General features: G+C 45.1%; 1 protein-coding gene across 1 annotated transcript in view; it reads right to left on the bottom strand.

The window, feature by feature from the left end:
* The window catches only part of SEC24A (SEC24 homolog A, COPII coat complex component), a 112,800-nt gene extending 97,027 nt beyond the window's left edge, over positions 1–15,773 (bottom strand). The window contains exon 1 of the mRNA XM_040442582.1: positions 15,460–15,773. Coding sequence (XP_040298516.1) covers positions 15,460–15,520 — 61 coding nt within the window. The 5' untranslated portion in view covers positions 15,521–15,773. The remainder of the gene's footprint in view (positions 1–15,459) is intronic.
* Positions 15,774–22,167: the final 6,394 nt, after the last annotated feature.

Raw genomic sequence — 22,167 nt, 5'->3', positions numbered from 1 at the left:
AAACAGACATGGAAACAAAATACGTTTGTGTGCATGATATAGATATAGAGCCTTCCTCCTTGTGAGCCGAAACGTCGCAAGTTTGCCATACTATGGGTGATTAAACACTTTATTTCACCATTACTCTGGAGTGCAGTCCTACTTTCTTTGTGTGTGTGTGTGTGTGTGTGTGTGTGTAAAATATATATATATCTCTATCCACACATACACACACACAAATACAAAAAAAGGCGTATATATGTATGTGTATGTTCCACAAAAACTCAAAAAACACAACCACCCATTTCAACGAAACTTGGTATACACATCCCTTGCTACCTGGAAATAAATCGTGCGGGGGTCTCAGCTCTCTAGGACGTACCGTTCCAGACATATTCCCAAAAAATTACCTGCATTATCCAATACAAGCCTGCCAGCCTAACTGCCATATACACGGTCACATGTCCCTTATCAGCCAATAGAAGCTCGCAGGTCCTATTCCAGGTTCCAATAACTGATTACAGGTTTTAGCAGTTCGCAGGTCCTGAAATATTCAGTCGTATGACGGCACAACTACACTGCTACATGCATGGGGGGCAGGGGCCACTATTAAACAGACGGGCATCGTGGAGGCCACTGTTGAAGGGGCGGGCATCGTGGAGGCCACTGTTGAAGGGGCGGGCATCGTGGGGCAGGCACTATGAAAGTCACTGTTATAGGGGCGGTCACCATTAAAGGGGTTGTCCGGGTTCAGAGTTGAACCCGGACATACCTCCATTTTTTCCCCCAGGCAGCCCCCCTGACTTGAGCATCAGAGCAGTTCATGCTCCGATGCTCTCCTTTTGAGTTCCGGTGACGAACCGGGCTCTCCATGGGGCTGCCAGGAAGCCTAGTGACGTCACCGGCACTGATGGGCGGGCTTTAACGCTGCCCTAGCCAGTAAAACAGCTAGGGCAGCGCTAAAGGCCGCTCATCAGAGCCGTTGATGTCAAACACACTGCCGGGCGGAAGCTCTGAACCCGGACAACCCCTTTAATGGGACGGCCACTGTGAAAGTCACTGTTATTTAATATAAAATTGCAATAAATAAATACCCGAGCAATGGGTAATTATAGAAAGAAATATAAATATAAATATATATATATATATCCTCCTGTACTCCCCACTATACATTAGATATACTGGACTCTGCTCCCCAGGCTCAATATGAAGCCATCTTCTCAGGAACTTCTAGGGAGAAGTGTGCAGCAGTGCACTCTCTCGACAACACGCCTCCTGCCCCAGCGGCCGTTACAGTAGGATCCCTGCAGCCTGCACCGGGATTACTAGCACGGGCAGTAGGGACTTAAAAAGACCCGCACTTGCTGCACTGATACAGTGCTCCAAAATGGAGGCAATTAATGTCACAAGAATAAAAAATTTCGGACTCAAATAAGTGACTAAATCAAATTAATGTGATAAATCGTGCAACCTTAGGTACATGTAGTGAAAGGAGTATAAATTTTATTTTTGCGAATTGGGGTTGTCACGATACCAGAATATGGACTTCTATGTTATATTGTTCTTCTCCTGTAGACTGTAAGCCTGCACAGGCAGGGTCCTCGCCTCCTTCCTACCAGTATGTTAACCCAGAAGCAATATATGGTGTTAAAGCCAAGGATAGGTTTGTAATGGTTTCCTAATTGACTGTATGTTGCTTGATTTTGCTGGAAAACGGCCATTTTACCCATAAAATTGCATGTCCACTTGAATGGGTCCGGAATCCGGGAGATGCAATGCGGTGCGGAACGGAGGCACGGATCGGAAGCCCATGGAAGCACTACGGAGTTCTATTTTTTTACGGTGCGGACGGATCACAGACGCATTCAAGTTGAATGGGTCTGGATCAGTCGCGGTTTCCGCATGGTTGAGGCCCACAATGACAGTGTGCATGAGGCCTTAGGGTAACGTATGAGGTAAATGATGCGTTTACTTACAGGCACATGGAGGTACAAAATTAATAACGCCATAGGGGGAATTTATCATAGATTAGACATCCTCCTGCATTCAAATGTCACGTTCTGGTGTGGGAGGGAAACACCACACAGAACATAGGAGGGAAAGGGGTGAGGGAATAAAGCCTGGAAACTAGGGAAAGGAGATGGACACCTCCTAGTAAAACCCTAATCAAAGTCCTGACTAACTACCAGTATGAACAGACCCCAGAGGTAGGAGAGTTCATACAGAGGAATACCTAATGTCCTAACTTAGGGCTCAACAAATCCCAGGTGCCAGGTCGCCATGGGGATCAGGAATTTTGTCCTGGCGCCTGGGTATTTGCCCCTGCTTGAAAATAGGCCCAGCACACCAGCAGCCGGGCGCAGCCACTGGAAAGTTAAGACTGCAAGGCTAACAATGTGCCAGGCGGTGCACATGACTGGTTAAGCCGAGTGACATCACTCCCTCTCCCCACTGGCTGTCAGTGTCAGCTAGCCACGGAGTGACACACATGTATGTGGCAGCGCTCATGTGCCCGCTAGGCGCTCTCCATCGCACGCCTCGTGTCCCGGGAGCGGCGCAGGTGACTACGGCGGGATTTCCGTTTTCCTGTACGAAGACTCTCCCAGCGTTTCCCGGAGAGGAGCCATCTCATCACCGTAAAGCCTCATGCACACATCCGTGGAACACGGACCATCTGATACCAGCCTGGATTTCTTCTGAGTGCAGGAGCGCATGGCGTCATTGGTTGCTATGACGCTGTGCGCTTCCTGCTGCCGCCGCAGTACAGTATTACACTGGTATAGGCCTTAATACAAATGACAGGGAAATGCAAAACACAAAATAACCCAAACAAAATACAAAAGGGAAAGAAAACACTTAACTTCAAGTGGCTAAGGCAGCACCAGGAACTCAGCCAAGATCCACACACCAGCTATCCACAACTCAAACTGAAGCTATAAACCGCATAGCATATTGGGAGAAACAACAATAAATAGAGAAGGTTAAATAACCATAATAGCCACACCTGGAGAAAGAAGGTGTGGCAAGCACCAGAAACAACACATTTGTGTTGATCCAAACAGAAAACATGTCCGATCAAATCACATGTTGCCAGGCTCACAGATCTCCTGCCACCTGTCGCGGGAACGTCCGTGACATCAATGCCCTTGACTGAAATCAATGGCAGCTCTGAGCTGCTATACATTTCCTTCTTTTACATAAGAAAACTGGCGTAAAAGAATATAAAATTTGACAGGGAAGTCCCACAGGAAAGTGGCGAGGGTGGTGTAGGAACTACACTTGTGCCTAGATTTAGCTGCAATGGCATTTAAAAAGTCGCAAACATGAGGTTGGCAAAAAAAAAGTGGTGTGGGAGGAAATGATAAATTGCCCCCACCCCGTTTGCCTCACATTAATATTAAAGTCACCCCATCATTTACCTCACATAATGGCAACATTGGGGTGGATGCGAGATCACATTAACCCCAAATTTCCTCTACACTGGCTGCTAAAACAGGTACTGTACTAATGCTCGACTTCCAATGGCGCGAGTGACACAAGCAGGCAGGGGCACTGGCACATCATCATGAACCGGCTGGCTGTGTCACTGTTGTCCTCCCTCCCATTGTGATACTCCCCTCACTCACTCCCAGCCCAGACTACATATCATTAGTGGCAGTGGAAAGAAAAAAAGGGAGGAACGTGATGTGGGTGGCACTGCATTACTAAAGAGCAGTGAGTGGGCACTGATGAGAACATGGCATGCACCAAGCAGTACACATGCCATAATCTCTGTAGTAGACAAATATGTAGGGTGCATGCCATGTTCTCTGCACAGATGGACCTGCTAGTAAGCTGCGTGTAGCTTAAAGGGGTTATCCCACTTTGCATTTTAATACTTACCTGCTGCCAGCGCGCCGTTCGCTTCCTGGATTGTGGCTGGGGCGGGCTTCATCTTGATTGAAGTCTTCTCCCGGCCGGGCCGCAAGCTGGATTGAATGCGCACGCCGCCGCGCATGCGCCATGGTGACTTATTCCTGTCTAGTATAGTACAGAGTCGGCGTGCGCGTTCACGGCTCTGTACTATTCTGGCCAGGAAGAAGTCACCATCGCGCATGCGCATTCAGGACAGCGAGCGGCCTGGCCGGGAGTAAAGAAGGAGTCTTCTGCGCAAGCGCGGCCACCGGGATTCCGGAGAAGAGTGGTGGCTGTAACCAGGGGAGACCGAATGACAACAATGAGGTAAGTGGGGATGAATTTTCTCCTAAACGGTGGGAATTGGTTAATCCATTATACTTACAAAAATGATCACTGTCAAATCATTAACAGATTTAACAGTGATCATTATGATAGGAATACCCCTCCATCAGAAATGAGACACAAAGTATAGAAATAGTACTGTTCTTTTGATGCATAGTGCAACCCTAGTGTGAATGGTAGGTTATTCTGAGTCGTCTACTCCTGGTGCTCCTCAGACACGCAGAGCACTCACAACTGGGGCATCAAGTGCTGACTCCAGATAATCCAAGTTAAGGTACCTAGGATTTCAGCAAGCCATAAGTAAAGTTGGTCAGACCCTCCAAGGAATTCTTCCAAGAAGCTCATGGTTATGGGGCAGCCTAACAGCCGCTTCTTACCACTCCCACTGAATGCTCATCTGATCCAAGTGTACATGACTATAGGGGAGTTGGATGAGAAAGGGACAGTTATTTAAAATGCGTAAAGCTTTAAGCAAGTGTTGTAGTGAAATGTACTGATACGTTTGTGGCGTGCTCTTGCACTGGAGGTTTGCTTCAGGCAGGTTTTCTAAAATATAGAGAAAACGTGCACGCCACAGTAAGGGTACTTTTACATGAGTCAATGCACTGGGCAAGGATTGGCAACGAACCTTGTAATACTGTCGACAATTACCCGTTAGGCTACTTTCACACTCGCGTTTTGTGCGGATCTTTTATGGACGGATCCGTTCAGATAATACAACAGTCTGCATCCGTCATGAACGGATCAGTTTGTATTATCTGTAAAATAGCCAAGACGGATCCGTCATGAACACCATTGAAAGTCAATGGAGGACGGATCAGTTTTCTATTGTGTCAGTGAAAACGGATCCGTCCCCATTGACTTACATTGTGCGTGTCCTGGTGTCCGCCTCCAAAGCGGAATGGAGACTGAACTGATGCATTCTGAGCGAATCCTTTTTCATTCAGAATACATTAGAATGCAAACTGATCTGTATTGGACGCTTGCGAGAGCCCTGAACAGATCTCACAAACGGAAAGCCAAAACGCGAGTGTGATAGTAGACTAAAACGAGCAAACACTCGTTCATCGGGCAATCCAGAATTTCAAACTGGTTTGAAAATAATCGTTTGCCGACTGCAGATCTTTCTTTTTAATCACTACCCGCCAACCAACGAGTCTGTATGGGGACAAGCGATGGCTGAGGAGGAGATCGCTGCATGTAATAGCAGTGGTATCCTCCAAAAACGAGCAGGCGATTGCCGGGAGGGAACGCTTCCCTCCTGACAGTCGCCTGCTGGATGTAATACAGTCCTAAGATTTTAAGAGCTGCATGAAAGATGCCATCACCCGATGAACAAGCACTTGATCATTTGTCAGATAATTATCCAGATCCTCTGCCCGTGTAAAAAGGCCTTAAAGTAGCCGAGACACTGGTTGCACCACACTAAGGCCTCTTGCTGCCTGTGGCCCACATACGGCGGGTCCGCAATACACAGGACACCGTCCGTGTGAATTCCGCATCATGATGACCTATTCACTTGAATGGGTCTGCAAATCCGGAGATGCGGTGCGGAATGGAACGGAAGCACTACAGAGTGCTTTCGTGCGGTTCCGTTCCGTGCTTCCGTTTCGCAAAAAAGATAGAACTTGTCCTATCTTTTTGCGGAATGGACGGATGGCGGACCCCATTCAAGTGAATGAGGTTGCGATCAGCATGCGGCTGGCCCACAGTCAGTGCCCGTGCATTGGGTGCAATTTGCAGGCCGCAGCACGTGTGCAAGAGGCCTTAGGCCAAGTTCATTCTTCAGTTATTTGGTCAGTGATTTTAAATCAGTTATTGTGACTCAAAACCAGATACGAGTCAAAAACACAGAACAGTTTCCTTACACCTGATCTGTGTGGAGGCTTCACTAAGGTTTTGACTCAATCACTGACCAAATAAATGGAGTGTAAATAGCACAAAATAAACCAGTTCATAAAACTGCATCATCACTGAGCCAAGCTGAAGAGAAGCCTACACAATGTCACAATTCATGTGACAGGAATCCACAGCAACCATATTATTACTGTAGAAAACCACATGAAGTTCTCACGAGCGTATCATATGATGCTACAGGTGGTGACTGGAATCATTCCAATCTTCTCTGCCACCAACCCTGTTAAAGAGGTCTTGTCATGTGTCTTCTGTTAGTTTCTCCAGCTAATAAGGCGTATGAACCTCAGCCACTGTCAATGTCCGATCAAGGTGGACAGTTTCACGGCGGCTCTGGCAGCATAATCTTTTGAGACTTAACCCCTTAAGGACTCAGCCCTATTTCACCTTAAGGACCAGGCCATTTTTTGCAAATCTGACCAGTGTCACTTTAAGTGGTGATAACTTTAAAACGCTTTGATTTAGGGCTCTTTCACACCTGCGTTATTGTCTTCCGGCATAGAGTTCCGTCGTCGGGGCTCTATGCCGTTAGAATCCTGATCAGGATTATCCTAATGCATTCTGAATGGAGAGAAATCCGTTCAGGATGCATCAGGATGTCTTCAGTTCCGGAACGGAACGTTTTTTGGCCGGAGAAAATACCGCAGCATGCTGCGCTTTTTGCTCCGGCCAAAAATCCGGAACACTTGCCGCAAGGCCGGATCCGGAATTAATGCCCATTGGAAGGCATTGATCTGGATCCGGCCTTAAGCTAAACGTCGTTTTGGCGCATTGCCGGAGCCGACATTTAGCTTTTTCAGAGTGGTTACCATGGCTGCCGGGACGCTAAAGTCCTGGCAGCCATGGTAAAGTGTAGCGGGGAGTGGGGGAGCAGCATACTTACCGTCCGTGCGGCTCCCCGGGCGCTCCAGAGTGACGTCAGGGCGCCCCAAGCGCATGGATCACGTGATCGCATGGATCACGTCATCCATGCGCATGGGGCGCTCTGACGTCATTCTGGAGCGCCCCAGGAGCCGCACGGACTGTAAGTATACCGCTCCCCCGCTCCCCGCTCCTACTATGGCAGCCAGGACTTTAATAGCGTCCTGGGTGCCATAGTAACACTGAAAGCATTTGGAAGACGGTTCCGTCTTCAAATGCTTTCAGTACACTTGCGTTTTTCCGGATCCGGCGGGCACCTTCGGCAACGGAAGTGCATGCCGGATCCCAACAACGCAAGTGTGAAAGAGGCCTTATCCAGGCAGTTCTGAGATTGTTTTTTCGTCACATATTGTACTTCATGACACTGGTAAAATGAAGTAAAAAAAAAATTTATTTTTATTTATAAAAAAATACCAAATTTACCAAAAATTTGTAAAAAATTGCCAATTTCCAAGTTTCAATTTCTCTACTTCTATAAAATACATAGTAATACCTCCAAAAAGAGTTATTACTTTACATTCCCCATATGTCTACTTCATGTTTGGATCATTTTGGGAATGATATTTTATTTTTTGGGGATGTTACAAGGCTTAGAAGTTTAGAAGCAAATCTTTAAATTTTTCAGAAATTTTTAAAAACCCAATTTTTAGGGACCAGTTCAGGTCTGAAGTCACTTTGTGAGGCTTACATAATAGAAACCACCCAAAAATGACCCTATTCTATAAACTACACCCCTCAAGGTATTCAAAACTGATTTTAAAAACCTTGTTTACCCTTTAGGTGTTCCACAAGAATTAATGGAAAATAGAGATACAATTTCAGAATTTCACTTTTTTGGCAGATTTTCCATTTTAATAATTTTTTTCCAGTTACAAAGCAAGGGTTAACAGCCAAACCAAACTCAATATTTATGGCTCTGATTCTGTAGTTTACAGAAACACCCCATATGTGGTCGTAAACCGCTGTACGGGCACACGGCAGAGCACAGAAGGAAAGGAATGCCATACGGTGTTTGGAAGGCAGGTTTTGCTGGACTGTTTTTTTTTTACACCATGTCCCATTTGAAGCCCCCCTGATGCACCCCTAGGGTAGAAACTCCAAAAAAGTGGCCCCATTTTAGAAACTACGGGATAGGGTGGCAGTATTGTTGGTACTAGTTTAGGGTACATATGATTTTTGGTTGCTCTATATTACACTTTTTGTGAGGCAAGATAACAAGAAATAGCTGTTTTGGCACAGTTTTTATTTTTTGTTATTTACAACATTCATCTGACAGGTTAGATCATGTGATATTTTTATAGACCAGGTTGTCACGGACACGGCGATACCTAATATGTATACTTTTTTATTTATGTAAGTTTTACATAATATAATTTTTGAAACAAAAAATAAATAAATCATGTTTTAGTGTCTCCATATTCTGAGAGCCATAGTTTTTTTTTTTTTTTTTGGCGATTGTCTCAGGTAGGGGCTCATTTTTTGCGGGATGAGGAGACGGTTAGATTGGTACTATTTTGGTGGGCAAACGCCTTTTTGATCGCTTGCTGTTGTACTTTTTGTGATGTAAGGTGACCAAAAAATGGTTTATTTAGCACAGTTTTTTTAATTTTTTTACGGTGTTCATCTGGGTCATGTGATATGTTTATAGAGCCGGTCGATACGGACGCGGCGATACCTAATATGTACAGTGGTGGCCAAAAGTTTTGATAATTACATAAATATTGGAAAAGTTGCTGCTTAAGTTTTTATAATAGCAATTTGCATATACTCCAGAATGTTATGAAGAGTGATCAGATGAATTGCATAGTCCTTCTTTGCCATGAAAATTAACTTAAAGGGACACTGACAGGGCCAAAAAGCATATTAAGGTATATATATGACCATACAGGTCTTATAAAGTGTATAAGAATCATGTAAGTATCCCCCCTGTCCACCTTATAACTACAGTAATGTGAAGTTTTATAACCTGTTGGAATCGGGTTCAATCTGCCCAAGGGGCGGTGTTTCACCTCAGCTTGCGCCCAGCCAGCCTCGCCACAACTGCCGTTTGAAGCGCCGCCCAGCTCATCAATATTCACTTCGCTGGGCGGCTACTAGTGTCCCCGGCTATCTTCAGCGCATGCGCCCGGCACCCTCACTGGCCGGGATCGCATCGCGCCTGTGCACAGTCTCATGCCTCTTAAAGGCTTCCGTTTTGACTTCCAGCTTATGGATTCCATTATTTTACGTTATAACCATGTTATAATGGAAAGCCATAACGGAATGGAGAACGCAGATGTGAACCCACCCTAACTGGAATCTTTCAGTAGGTTTAAAAATCATTGTCTGCCAGCGGTAGATCGTGCTGCCAACAAATTGATGATTCAGCAGCCGCGCCAGTGGGATCCAGCAGCCAAACCATAAGTAGCCTGCCTGTGGCAAAGGCTCCAGTCCCACGCTCTAAGGGCTCCTGAACGCAAACGTAATCTTTGTCTGGTTCCGCAAAAAAATGGAACAATGTGGAACCATTGACTTCAATGGGATTGCAAAAAATAAAATGGAAATTACCGTGTGCGTTCCGAGTCCGTTCTGCAAAAAAAATAAGACATGTCCTATTATTAGCCGCATTACAGGCAAGGATAGGACTGATCTATTATGGGACGGCAATTTGCGGACGGCAAAACAACATTGTGTGCCTAAATCTCCTCAGAATGGGATGGAGCGATGCTAATGCCATCGCTCGTCCCCATACTGAATCATTATTTGCCAGCAGCAGATCGTGATTACACAGCACAATCTGCCACCAGCAAACGATTTTTAAAACTGCTAAAAGATTCCAAATCACCCGATGAATGAGCATTGGGTTGTTCATCAGGTAATCTGTGGCAGTATTACACTGCCAGATCATGGCTAACGAGCGCTACTACGAACTATTGCTAATGATGATCTGTACAATTATCTGTACGTCTAATATAAGCTTTTACTGTAAACCCCATGGAAATGCTAATCTGATGAGATGGTTAAGATCTCATCAAATCACACTGACCAGACAGCGAGGCTCAGGTACATGGCTCGTGGTCACTGGTTGGTGGAGACCACCTTCTGTCAGTTTAATCACCTATACGCATATTAGCCACAGAAACAAACAGGGCCACTTGTGGAGGAACGGGGGCTCCTACAGAAAATAAAAGGCTCCACTACCAATGGAATCAAGCAGTGAAGGCATGGCAAGTAGTAGTAAGCTGGCGATACACATACACCAGTCCACTGATGGTAGGAAGTTTGGGTGGACAATTTCTTAGCAGAGTAAGACTATATTCACACATGCAGATTTATTGCTTTTTTCCATTACGCCCCATGACAGCACCTGTGAGAGATCCTCCCCCAGTTGCTGTCATGGGCTCATGGAAAACAGATTACCGGTAAAAGTAATCTATGTATTTCTGTTCCAGCATGACTGTGAGGTCCATAAAGACACAGTTGAGGAATTTGGTGTGGAGGAACTGGAGTGGCCTGCACAAAGCCCTGACCTCAACATGAATGTGTTTAGGATGAACTGCAACCCTAATCATGAACCAGACTTCTAGACCAAAATCAGTGTCTGACCTCTTAAAAGTTACGTAGGGGCCCATTACATGGGCCTGGAATCAAGCGTATACTCGTTAGCGATTATCTGGAGGTCTAAAGGTGCCACTGATTACCTGATGAACGAGCAAAACAATCATTCATCGGGTAATAGAATCATGTGTGGAAACCTAAATCGTTGTTTGCCGGCAGCTGAGTAAACACCCGCCAAACAACGATCTGTATGGGGAAGAGTGACAGCATTAGGGATCACTCCTCCTTATACTGTGGAGGAGATCACTGCATGTAAATACAGCGGTGTCCTTCACTGGCGAGCAAACAATTGCGGGTAGGAACCTTTTGTTCCTGACAATCAAACTAAGAACGGCGTAAAAAGGCCTTCGTAAACGTGTCCCAGGTGTCCCTATATCTGGAGAAACATTTACCATTAGGTTCATGAACATCACAAACTAATTTATAACCAGTTCAAACATTTTACACATTAGGACACAAGTTTTGGCAGCTCCCTTCCCATGGCACATACAATTTGCAGTTAATGGATAATCTATCATGACTCCCTACACCAGTACTTGGCGTTAAAAATAAAAATCACAAGACCCCATTTTGTGACTATTTAAACACCTGTGCCCCTGCATTTAGGATACACAATGTTTATATACCACCCTCAACATTGGGGAGTGGCAGGGGTGTTGTGGTGGAGCAAACTCACTAACATTTATGCCAGGACCCTGGAGACTTTAGTCTAGACGCACAGACTGTATGCCTCGTCATACATTAGGCACACACTCCGGCACCTCCTAGAAGTGTCACACAAAATGCTGCAGTTTTTTTTCCTTAGAAGCCAGAAAGACTAACACTGCTTTCTAGACCCTGAAATCTTTGTTCACAATAATGTACACAGTCTTAGGATCTGTCCACCTAGGGTATAACTGCTGCAGCGTTACAAAGTACCAGCTAAGTGGTCTGCAGCGGAAAGCCTTGTTCTATTTGGTTAACTGACCCTGTATCTGACAGCCTCTGGAGGTTGAGCAGATTTTACAGTAATCATATGCTTTGAGTCATGGGCAATTGATCAAATACATTTCATTAATTAGCCCAAGTGTGTGACAATAATTTTTTTTTTTTTTAAATCGGCACACCAAATTTTTTCACATCAGTCCCTACTACCCATGCCATTAAAGAGGTTGTGTCACTCCAGCAAATGGAGTTTATCATGTAGACCAGGTAAATACAAGACAATCACTAATGTACTGTGACTATCCATATTGCTTCCTTTATTCCCTGGATACGAGCCATGTATAATGTGTCAGCATTATACACGGCTCGTATCCAGGGATTTCTGCCACTGCTGCAGTGCAGATACCAGGAGCTCACCGCGTCTGCGGCACTGTGCTGCAGGATGAAAAGTTAAAGGACCTTTGATGATGTCATAGCCATGTGACCAATAACATCCAATTGTTACTGATCACATGGCAAGGACATCATTAAAAGCCCCTTAACTTTTCAGCTTCCAGGAAGATCTTGCTGCAGGAGGTTTTGTGCAGTTTTTATAGGTATGTTCTTTTTATGTTGTGTACAGTATAAACATAAGGCACATTATTTTATTACATTACCTCCATGTGCATCATATTGATAGCAAGCAACATTGCGAGTTCCGTTTGAAGGCTCTCACAAGCGGCCCCCAACGCATCCGTCCAGCCCCAATGCATTCTGAGTGGATGCGGATCCGCTCAGAATGCCTCAGTCTGGCTCCGCTTGGCCTCCATTCCGCTCAGCAGGAGGACACCCGAACGCAGCTTGCAGCGTTCGGGTGTCCGCCTGGCCGTGCGGAGCCAAACGGATCCGTCCAGACGTACAATGTAAGTCAATGGGGACGGATCCGTTTGAAGATGACACAATATGGTGCAATTTCAAACGGATCCGTCCCCCATTGACTTTCAATGTAAACTCTGGACGGATCCGTCTGAACTACTTTCACACTTAGAATTTTTTCTGAACTATAATGCAGACGGATCCGTTCTGAACGGATCCCAACGTTTGCATTATAGGAGCGGATCCGTCTGTGCAGACACCAGACGGATCCGCTCTGAACGCAAGTGTGAAAGTAGCCTAAGGCATAATGCCGTACACGTACAGTATTATGCACAGAGAATTGTATAGGCCGGGCTGCTCCATAAGTGGCAGGTGCTGGCTGTATAACACAGCACGCACCCAGTCACAAGGATAGGGAAATGCGATCATGACGAAACTGGTCAATTAACCCCTCAGATGCCGCATCTATGAGGTTACAGCCCCCGCAGTGAAATTGCAGGCCTGCATTCAGTTACCATGACAGACTGGGCACTGCTGAAGGTTCCCAGGCCTGCCATGGTAAGCTTCCTGCTAAGCTGTGTACGAGGCACAGCTCAGCAGGGAGTGTCAGAATCCCATTCACCCTAATAGATCCCTATTAGGGTGAATGGGACAAGGATTTAAAAGATAAAAAAAAACACAAATATTAAAAAGTTTAAATCACCATCCTTTCCCAATTCTACATCTAAAAAAATCTGGAAAAAATAAAATATGCGATACTCAATACTATTCGATAACACGCAGAAAAAAATAAAAAACGCCAAAAAAAGCTGAGTGCATTCTGCATTTTATGGAAAGTCTGGCCCATAATAGAAGAGTCCGATCATATTTTTGGGGGGGAACAGGGTGACAAAGATTTTTTTTATATTTTAATATAGTTTGGACTTTTCGGACGTGGCAATATGTGAAATGTTTGTTTATATATTTTATATGTAAAATTGGGAAGGGTGGTCATTTATACTTAATATTTTGTTTTATTTTTTTTACTTTTTTCTTCTTCAACTTTTTATTTAATAACTATTTCCCCCCTTAGGGGCTAGAACCTGGGATCTTTTCATCCCTTGTCCTATTCACCCTAATAGAGCTCTATTAGGGTGAGTAGGACTTCACACTCTCCCTGCTGCCCTGTACTCTGTACACACAGCAGCAGGGAGATTACCATGGCAGCCAGAGCTTCAGTAGTGTCCTGGCTGCCATGGTAACCGATCGGAGCCCCAGGATTACACTACTGAGGCTCCGATCAGAACCTGCCACTGCACCACCAATGAAGAGGGGACCCTGTGGCCACTGCCACCAATGATTTTAATACTGTGGAGGGGAAGAGGGTGGGGGCACTGCCCCTCCTCCACCCCTCTCTCTCCTCATTGGCGTCGGCGGAACGGGGGGGGGGGGGGGGGGAGTGACCCCTTCTCCTCTGTGCAGCTGAGGGAACATGGCGCACGCTGACAGCAGCGCGCTCCATGTTCTCGGATACTAGGCCTAGTATCGATACCCGAAACAACCCTAGTCTGAACTACTAAAATATTTCAGTCGTATTGGGGAAAAAAAACAGAACAAGCAGTTTGCCATTTTTTTGTCACTTTGTTCCCCCCAAAAATTGTGTTAAAAAAAAACAAATAAAAACACCTCTCATACAGCTCTGTAGACCAAAAATAAAAGTCAGATTTATAAGTAATAAAGCACAATAAAAACTATATAAATTTGGTATTGCCGTAATCATATTGAGCCGGCAACGTGGAGGTTAATAAGGTATGTGGGTATTTTTTGTGGTATCGAAATACCACAATACTTTTTCTTGGTATCGAAACTGAACCAAAAGTTTGGTATCGTGACAACCCTAGCAAGTATGACTACTGCTGGATTGCAGGGTGGTCACAATGTATAGGGATCTGATACTTTCCATATTATGTATGGCCCAGTATAACGGAGCTGATAGGTACCCACCAGTGTCTGGTCATGTATCGTAGTGAGACAGCACTACAAGGTGCTGCAGTATGACTGACGGCCATTCAGTGCCTATCTGTACAGTATGCCCGCAGGGGGACCCCGTACTGTGCCGCCATGTCCACAAATGGACTATTAGTACTGGATCTACCTGTGGACATAATTGCCTAAAATATAATTAGTTAAAGAAAATAATTAGTGTTTTTGACATGTTTTATCATTTATAATTTAGCAAATTAGAATCGAAAACTCACACGTTTAACAGTCTACATATAAAACGTGATAGAAACGGCAGAATTGCTGTTCTTTCTATCATTCCTATTAGAGAGTTATATACGGTAATTGCTAGGTTATATGTACCACAAAATGACGCCACTGAAAAATACAAACGGTCCACAAAAACCTCTCCTCTATACAGATACTCTGCCAGTGAAATATAAAACGTTACTGCGCTTGCAATGCGACAATAGAAAAAAAGCTCTGTTTGGAGGCCCCAAAGGGGTTAATGAGGTGACTCCACAACTACTGGGGCACTCGTGTCAATGTTTAAGCTCAGAAAGTGGCGTCCTAGGGTCCACCAGTAGTTTCAGTGATCTGACTTACGTAAGAAGACATGGATTTATCCTCAGGAACAAGACACCGTCAAGATCCTGCTCCTGAGATATCAGGTTATGTGAAGACAGGAGAGAGAACCAGCACAGATCTTACACCGCCTAATATATGGTGAAAAGCAGGGAACACAAGAAATACCTTCTCTCAGGAGCCACCACTCCCATCAGCCATCCCTACCTGGACATCACCAGGCAATGACCAAAGGTGACAGCTGGAGCCTCCAGCCCCACAAGAAACGCTGTGACCTTTGGTCTCCAGAGCCTGAAGGAAGCCAGCTCCAGCCCGACCTATAGAGCTATAGGACTTAACCCCTTCCCTGCTGTCAGCATAGCCACTCAGGTCACCTCTTATGCAACACGGGGCGCTACGTGTCCTAGGACTGTGCACACCAGCAAGGTGACCACACGTTCCAGAGCCCCCCTCCCCCGTGCTTACCGTTCTGGTAGTGCGGCGGCCCTGATCCCCCATTTTGGGAGTTGTACCCGGCGTTGGACATGGTGGCTGAGCCCGGTGAAGGAGGGAGGGATCCGGAGAACACACCCGTTCGGAGATACCGCTGAGGTGACAGCTGGAAGCGGAGAGCTTAGTCGCACATCGTGGCTCCTCTTGGCCGGTGGCCGGAGGCTGGGGTCAGGATGAAGCAGGCCCGAGACTATTGGCGATAATGTAAGAATTTAGCGCTGGGTATTAGGTAGCAGGAAGTGCAGAGTCCCAGCCCCGGGGCGGCCCCGCGCATGCGTGCTTAGTACACGTGGCACTTCCTGTACGTGTTGCTCTGGCAGTGAGTGCACCGGCCTGTTCGGTGTAGGAGGGTGGCGGAGGGCTGTGCTAGTGTGTGAGCGTCCACATGACAGTACCGGGGTCATCTACGGGCCTTTATACCACGCTGACAGAACATGCAGTTGCCGTATGTGGCACTATACGTGTCTGTGGGACGGTGCCAGCGCCTTGTGGTATATGTGGCACTGAGCTTATGTAGTGACGTCTATAGGACGGCGCCAGTTTGTGTTAGAATGACCCCAGAGCACTGCTCTTACGTATGTGGCACACAGCACAGTGCCAGGCTTGGGCAGGACTGGTGTATGGGAACGGCTTTCTATAGTTTTTTCTACTTTGTTTGCATGTGAACTACCGCACTCCAGCTGTTGTGGAACTACAACTCCCAGCATGCATACTTGAAATGAATGGAGCATTCTGGGAATTATAGTTTCACAACAGCTGGAGTGCTGAAGGTTGCTCTGCCCCGACCTCAGACTGTTTGCTATACTGCACTTACTCCACCAGCCTGGATCTCAGCGTGTCTATAACTACCTTTTGGTGCTCCAGGTTGGTGTCAATGACCCCCATGGGTTGGCTGCCTGCTACACAGAGACTACTCCAGCAGGTAATGGTCTGGTGGCTCCTCTGCAGCGAAGTCTGAATCCCTGTATCGGAGTTAAAGCGTGAATACAAGCAGACTGCCAGGATAACATCCGTGGGCCCCTTTCACATAAGTGAGTTTTCCCACGCGATGCATAGCACCCGCACTGAATCAGGACCCATTCATTTCAATGGGTCTCTGTATATTTTTTTTCATGTATCAGTTTTGCATTGCGTGAGAATCACAGCATGTTCTATATTCTATGTTTTACACGCAGCCCTGACCCCATAGAAGTGAATGGGGCTTCAGTGAAAAACACATTGCATCCGGATGCAGTCCCGGTGTAATGCGTTTTTCACTGAGGGTTGCTAGGCGTTATTGTTTGTAACTAGTGTTGAGCGAACTTCTGTTTTAAGTTCGGCGTCTAAAGTTCGGCTTCCGGTTAGCGGAGAATCCCGATATGGATTCCGAATTCCGTTGTGGTCCGTGGTAGCGGAATCAATAATGGCCGATTATTGATTCCGCTACCACGGACCACAACGGAATTCGGAATCCATATCGGAATTCTCCACTAACCGGAAGCCGAACTTTAGACGCCGAACTTAAAACAGAAGTTAGCTCAACACTGTTTGTAACCCTTCCTTTTTTTTTTTATACGCGCATGAAAAACGGATCAAACGGATTGCACCAGTGTGGAACAACTGACTGCAAATGCAGACAAAACTGACTGAACTTGCAAAATGGTGCGAGTTTCACCGAACGCATCCTGAGAGAATCCGTATCGTTCGTGTGAAAGAGGCCTTAGGTCAAATCTGTTGGTTCCTGGGCCGGCCTTACTTTACATGACACCCTGTGCGAGAAGTCTTTTTGGCACTCCCCCTCCGACATATCTCCACAACCATGCATGACCACCCTTCAATTCACCATTATGGGACTTTCAAAAATAGCTGAGTATTGGCTAATTTCAGAAGTTCCATAGCAGTGAATGGAGAGGACACTGTGTATGCACAGAAGTAGTGGTGCCATACCAAGCTCATCACATGAATACAGCACCAGAGCCAAGCTCATCACACAAATGCAGCGCCAGAACCAAGCTCATCACATGAATACAGCACCAGAACAGAGCTCATCACACGAATGCAGCGCCAGAAGCAAGCTTATTACACAAATGCAGCGCCAGAACCAAGCTTATTACATGAATACAGCACCAGAACCAAGCTCATTACATGAATACAGCGCCAGAAGCAAGCTCATCACACGAATGCAGCGCCAGAAGCAAGCTCATCACACGAATGCAGCGCCAGAAGCAAGCTCATCACACGAATGCAGCGCCAGAAGCAAGCTCATCACACGAATGCAGCGCCAGAAGCAAGCTCATCACACGAATGCAGCGCCAGAAGCAAGCTTATTACATGAATACAGCACCAGAGCCAAGCTCATCACACAAATGCAGCACCAGAACCAAGCTTATTACATGAATACAGCACCAGAACCAAGCTTATTACATGAATACAGCACCAGAACCAAGCTTATTACATGAATACAGAAGCAAGCTCATCACACGAATGCAGCGCCAGAACCAAGCTCATCACATGAATACAGCACCAGAACCATGCTCATCACATGAATACAGCACCAGAGCCAAGCTCATCACACAAATGCAGCACCAGAACCAAGCTTATTACATGAATACAGCACCAGAACCAAGCTTATTACATGAATACAGCACCAGAACCAAGCTAATTATATGAATACAGAAGCAAGCTCATCACACGAATGCAGCGCCAGAACCAAGCTCATCACATGAATACAGCACCAGAACCAAGCTCATCACATGAATACAGCACCAGAACCAAGCTCATTGCATGAAAACAGCACCAGAACCAAGCTCATTACATGAATACAGCACCAGAACCAAGCTTACATAAATACAGCACCAAAACCAATATCATTACATGAATACAGCACCAGAACCAAGCTCATCACACGAATGCAGCGCCAGAACCAAGCTTATTACATGAATACAGCACCAGAACCAAGCTTATTACATAAATACAGCACCAGAACCAAGCGGATTATATGAATGCAACACCAGAACCAAGCTTATTACATGAATACAGCACCAGAACCAAGCTTATTATATGAATACAGCACCAGAACCAAGCTTATTATATGAATACAGCACCAGAACCAAGCTTATTATATGAATACAGCACTAGAATCAAGATCATTACATGAATACAGAACCAAGATCATTACGTGAATACAGCACCAGAACAGAGCTCATTATATGAATACAGCACCAGAACAGAGCTCATTACATGAATACAGCACCAGAACCAAGCTCATTACATGAATACAGCACCAGAACCAAGCTTATTATATGAATACAGCACCAGAACCAAGCTTATTACATGAATATAGCACAAGAACCAAGCTGATTATATGAATGCAACACCAGAACCAAGCTCATTACATGAATACAGCACCAGAACCAAGCTTATTACATGAATACAGCACAAGAACCAAGCCGATTATATGAATACAACACCAGAACCAAGCTTATTATATGAATACAACACCAGAACCAAGCTTATTATATGAATACAGCACCAGAACCAAGCTTATTATATGAATACAGCACCAGAACCAAGCTTATTATATGAATACAGCACTAGAATCAAGATCATTACATGAATACAGAACCAAGATCATTACGTGAATACAGCACCAGAACAGAGCTCATTACATGAATACAGCACCAGAACAGAGCTCATTACATGAATACAGCACCAGAACCAAGCTCATTACATGAATACAGCACCAGAACCAAGATCATTATATGAATACAACACCAGAACCAAGCATATTGTAATAGCGGCTGCTGTACGCCGGTGTTCCCCCGTTTACTGCCGTGGTCCTGGGTGCAGTCCTGGATTCTGGTATGCTGGAACAGAATACCGAAATCTTATGGCAAGTGAATACCTAGCCTTACTCGATGAATTGTGCCCGCTGCTGCTACTTTTTATACAGTGTGTCATCCTTACCCCATGGACTGTGCCTGCTCCTGCTTCACCTCCTCCCCAGTGCTGACTTACTGTTTGTGCTGCTGGCAGAGCGGAGTCAGGGCCTGGGGCAGATCTTCACGGAGATGGACTGGTGACACTGCTGGATCAGGACAGGGACATTTTGCAAAGCCACAGAAAACTAAGGGATTTAATCCAGTCACAACTGATGTTTCTCTGTCTGCTGCAGAACCTCCTAATACAAACCTCAGCTGCTGGATGGCTGTGGGCTCGCTGGCTATGGCTTGCTGGTTGGCAGGCTGTGGACTTGCTGGCTGTAGGCCTGTGGCTGGATGGCTGTGGGCCTGGGGGTGGCTGGCTCTGGGGCTGGCTGGCTCTGGGCCTGTGAAAAGAAAAAAAGATAGAGGGTTAATCCAAGACTTTCCTGAACAAAATTCAGGGGAGGTCAGAGAGTAACAGGCAGGGTGCCAAAGGGTGGATATTTTAGAGATTGTTCAGAGTGATAGGTTGGACAGTTATGATAAAGCAATGGAAGTCTAGAGAGGCTGCCGATGGTGATTGCATACAGTCAGGTCCATAAATATTGGGACATGGACACAATTCTAACATTTTTGGCTCTATACACCACCACAATGGATTTGAAATGAAACAAACAAGATGTGCTTTAACTGCAGACTGTCAGCTTTAATTTGAGGGTATTTACATCCAAATCAGGTGAACGGTGCAGGCATTACAACAGTTTGCATATGTTCCTCCCACTTACTAAGGGACCAAAAGTAATGGGACAATTGGCTTCTCAGCTGTTCCATGGCCAGGTGTGTGTTATTCCCTCATTATCCCAATTACAATGAGCAGATAAAAGGTCCAGAGTTAATTTCAAGTGTGCTATTTGCATTTGGAATCTGTTGCTGTCAACTCTCAAGATGAGATCCAAAGAGCTGTCACTATCAGTGAAGCAAGCCATTATTAGGCTGAAAAAAACAAAACAAACCCATCACAGAGATAGCAAAAACATTAGGCACATTCTTAACCACTTAAGGACCACAGGTTTATACCCCCCTAAAGACCAGGCCCTTTTTTACAAATCGGCACTACACTACTTTCACCGTTTATTGCTCGGTCATGCAACTTACCACCCAAATGAATTTTACCTCCTTTTCTTCTCACTAATAGAGCTTTCATTTGGTGGTATTTCATTGCTGCTGACATTTTTACTTTTTTTGTTATTAATCGAAATTTAACGATTTTTTTGCAAAAAAATGACATTTTTCACTTTCAGTTGTAAAATTTTGCAAAAAAAACGAGATCCATATAGAAATTTTGCTCTAAATTTATAGTTCTACATGTCTTTGATAAAAAAAAAATGTTTGGGTAAAAAAAAAATGGTTTGGGTAAAAGTTATAGCGTTTACAAACTATGGTACAAAAATGTGAATTTCCGCTTTTTGAAGCAGCTCTGACTTTCTGAGCACCTGTCACGTTTCCTGAGGTTCTACAATGGCCAGACAGTACAAACACCCCACAAATGACCCCATTTCGGAAAGTACACACCCTAAGGTATTCGCTGATGGGCATAGTGAGTTCATAGAACTTTTTATTTTTTGTCACAAGTTAGTGGAAAATGATGATTTTTTTTTTTTTTTTTTTTTTTCATACAAAGTCTCATATTCCACTAACTTGTGACAAAAAATAAAAACTTCCATGAACTCACTATGCCCATCAGCGAATACCTTGGGGTCTCTTCTTTCCAAAATGGGGTCACTTGTGGGGTAGTTATACTGCCCTGGCATTCTAGGGGCCCGAATGTGTGGTAAGGAATTTGAAATCAAATTCTGCAAAAAATGACCAGTGAAATCCGAAAGGTGCTCTTTGGAATATGGGCCCCTTTGCCCACCTAGGCTGCAAAAACGTGTCACACATCTGGTATCTCTGTATTCAGGAGAAGTTGGGGAATGTGTTTTGGGGTGTCTTTTTACATATACCCATGCTGGGTGAGATAAATATCTTGGTCAAATGCCAACTTTGTATAAAAAAATGGGAAAAGTTGTCTTTTGCCAAGATATTTCTCTCACCCAGCATGGGTATATGTAAAATGACACCCCAAAACACATTCCCCACCTTCTCCTGAGTACGGCAATACCAGATGTGTGACACTTTTTTGCAGCCTAGGTGGGCAAAGGGGCCCATATTCGAAAGAGCACCTTTCGGATTTCACAGGTCATTTTTTACAGAATTTGATTTCAAACTCCTTACCACACATTCGGGCCCCTAGAATGCCAGGGCAGTATAACTACCCCACAAGTGACCCCATTTTGGAAAGAAGACACCCCAAGGTATTCCGTGAGGGGCATGGCAAGTTCCTAGAATTTTTTATTTTTTGTCACAAGTTAGTGGAAAATGATGATTTTTTTTTTTTTTTTTTTTTTCATACAAAGTCTCATATTCCACTAACTTGTGACAAAAAATAAAAACTTCCATGAACTCACTATGCCCATCAGCGAATACCTTGGGGTCTCTTCTTTCCAAAATGGGGTCACTTGTGGGGTAGTTATACTGCCCTGGCATTCTAGGGGCCCGAATGTGTGGTAAGGAATTTGAAATCAAATTCTGCAAAAAATGACCAGTGAAATCCGAAAGGTGCTCTTTGGAATATGGGCCCCTTTGCCCACCTAGGCTGCAAAAACGTGTCACACATCTGGTATCTCCGTATTCAGGAGAAGTTGGGGAATGTGTTTTGGGGTGTCTTTTTACATATACC

The sequence above is a fragment of the Bufo bufo genome, chromosome 1, assembly GCF_905171765.1.
Source record: "Bufo bufo chromosome 1, aBufBuf1.1, whole genome shotgun sequence".
NCBI lineage: Eukaryota > Metazoa > Chordata > Amphibia > Anura > Bufonidae > Bufo > Bufo bufo.
This window is presented reverse-complemented; position numbering and strand designations above follow the sequence as displayed.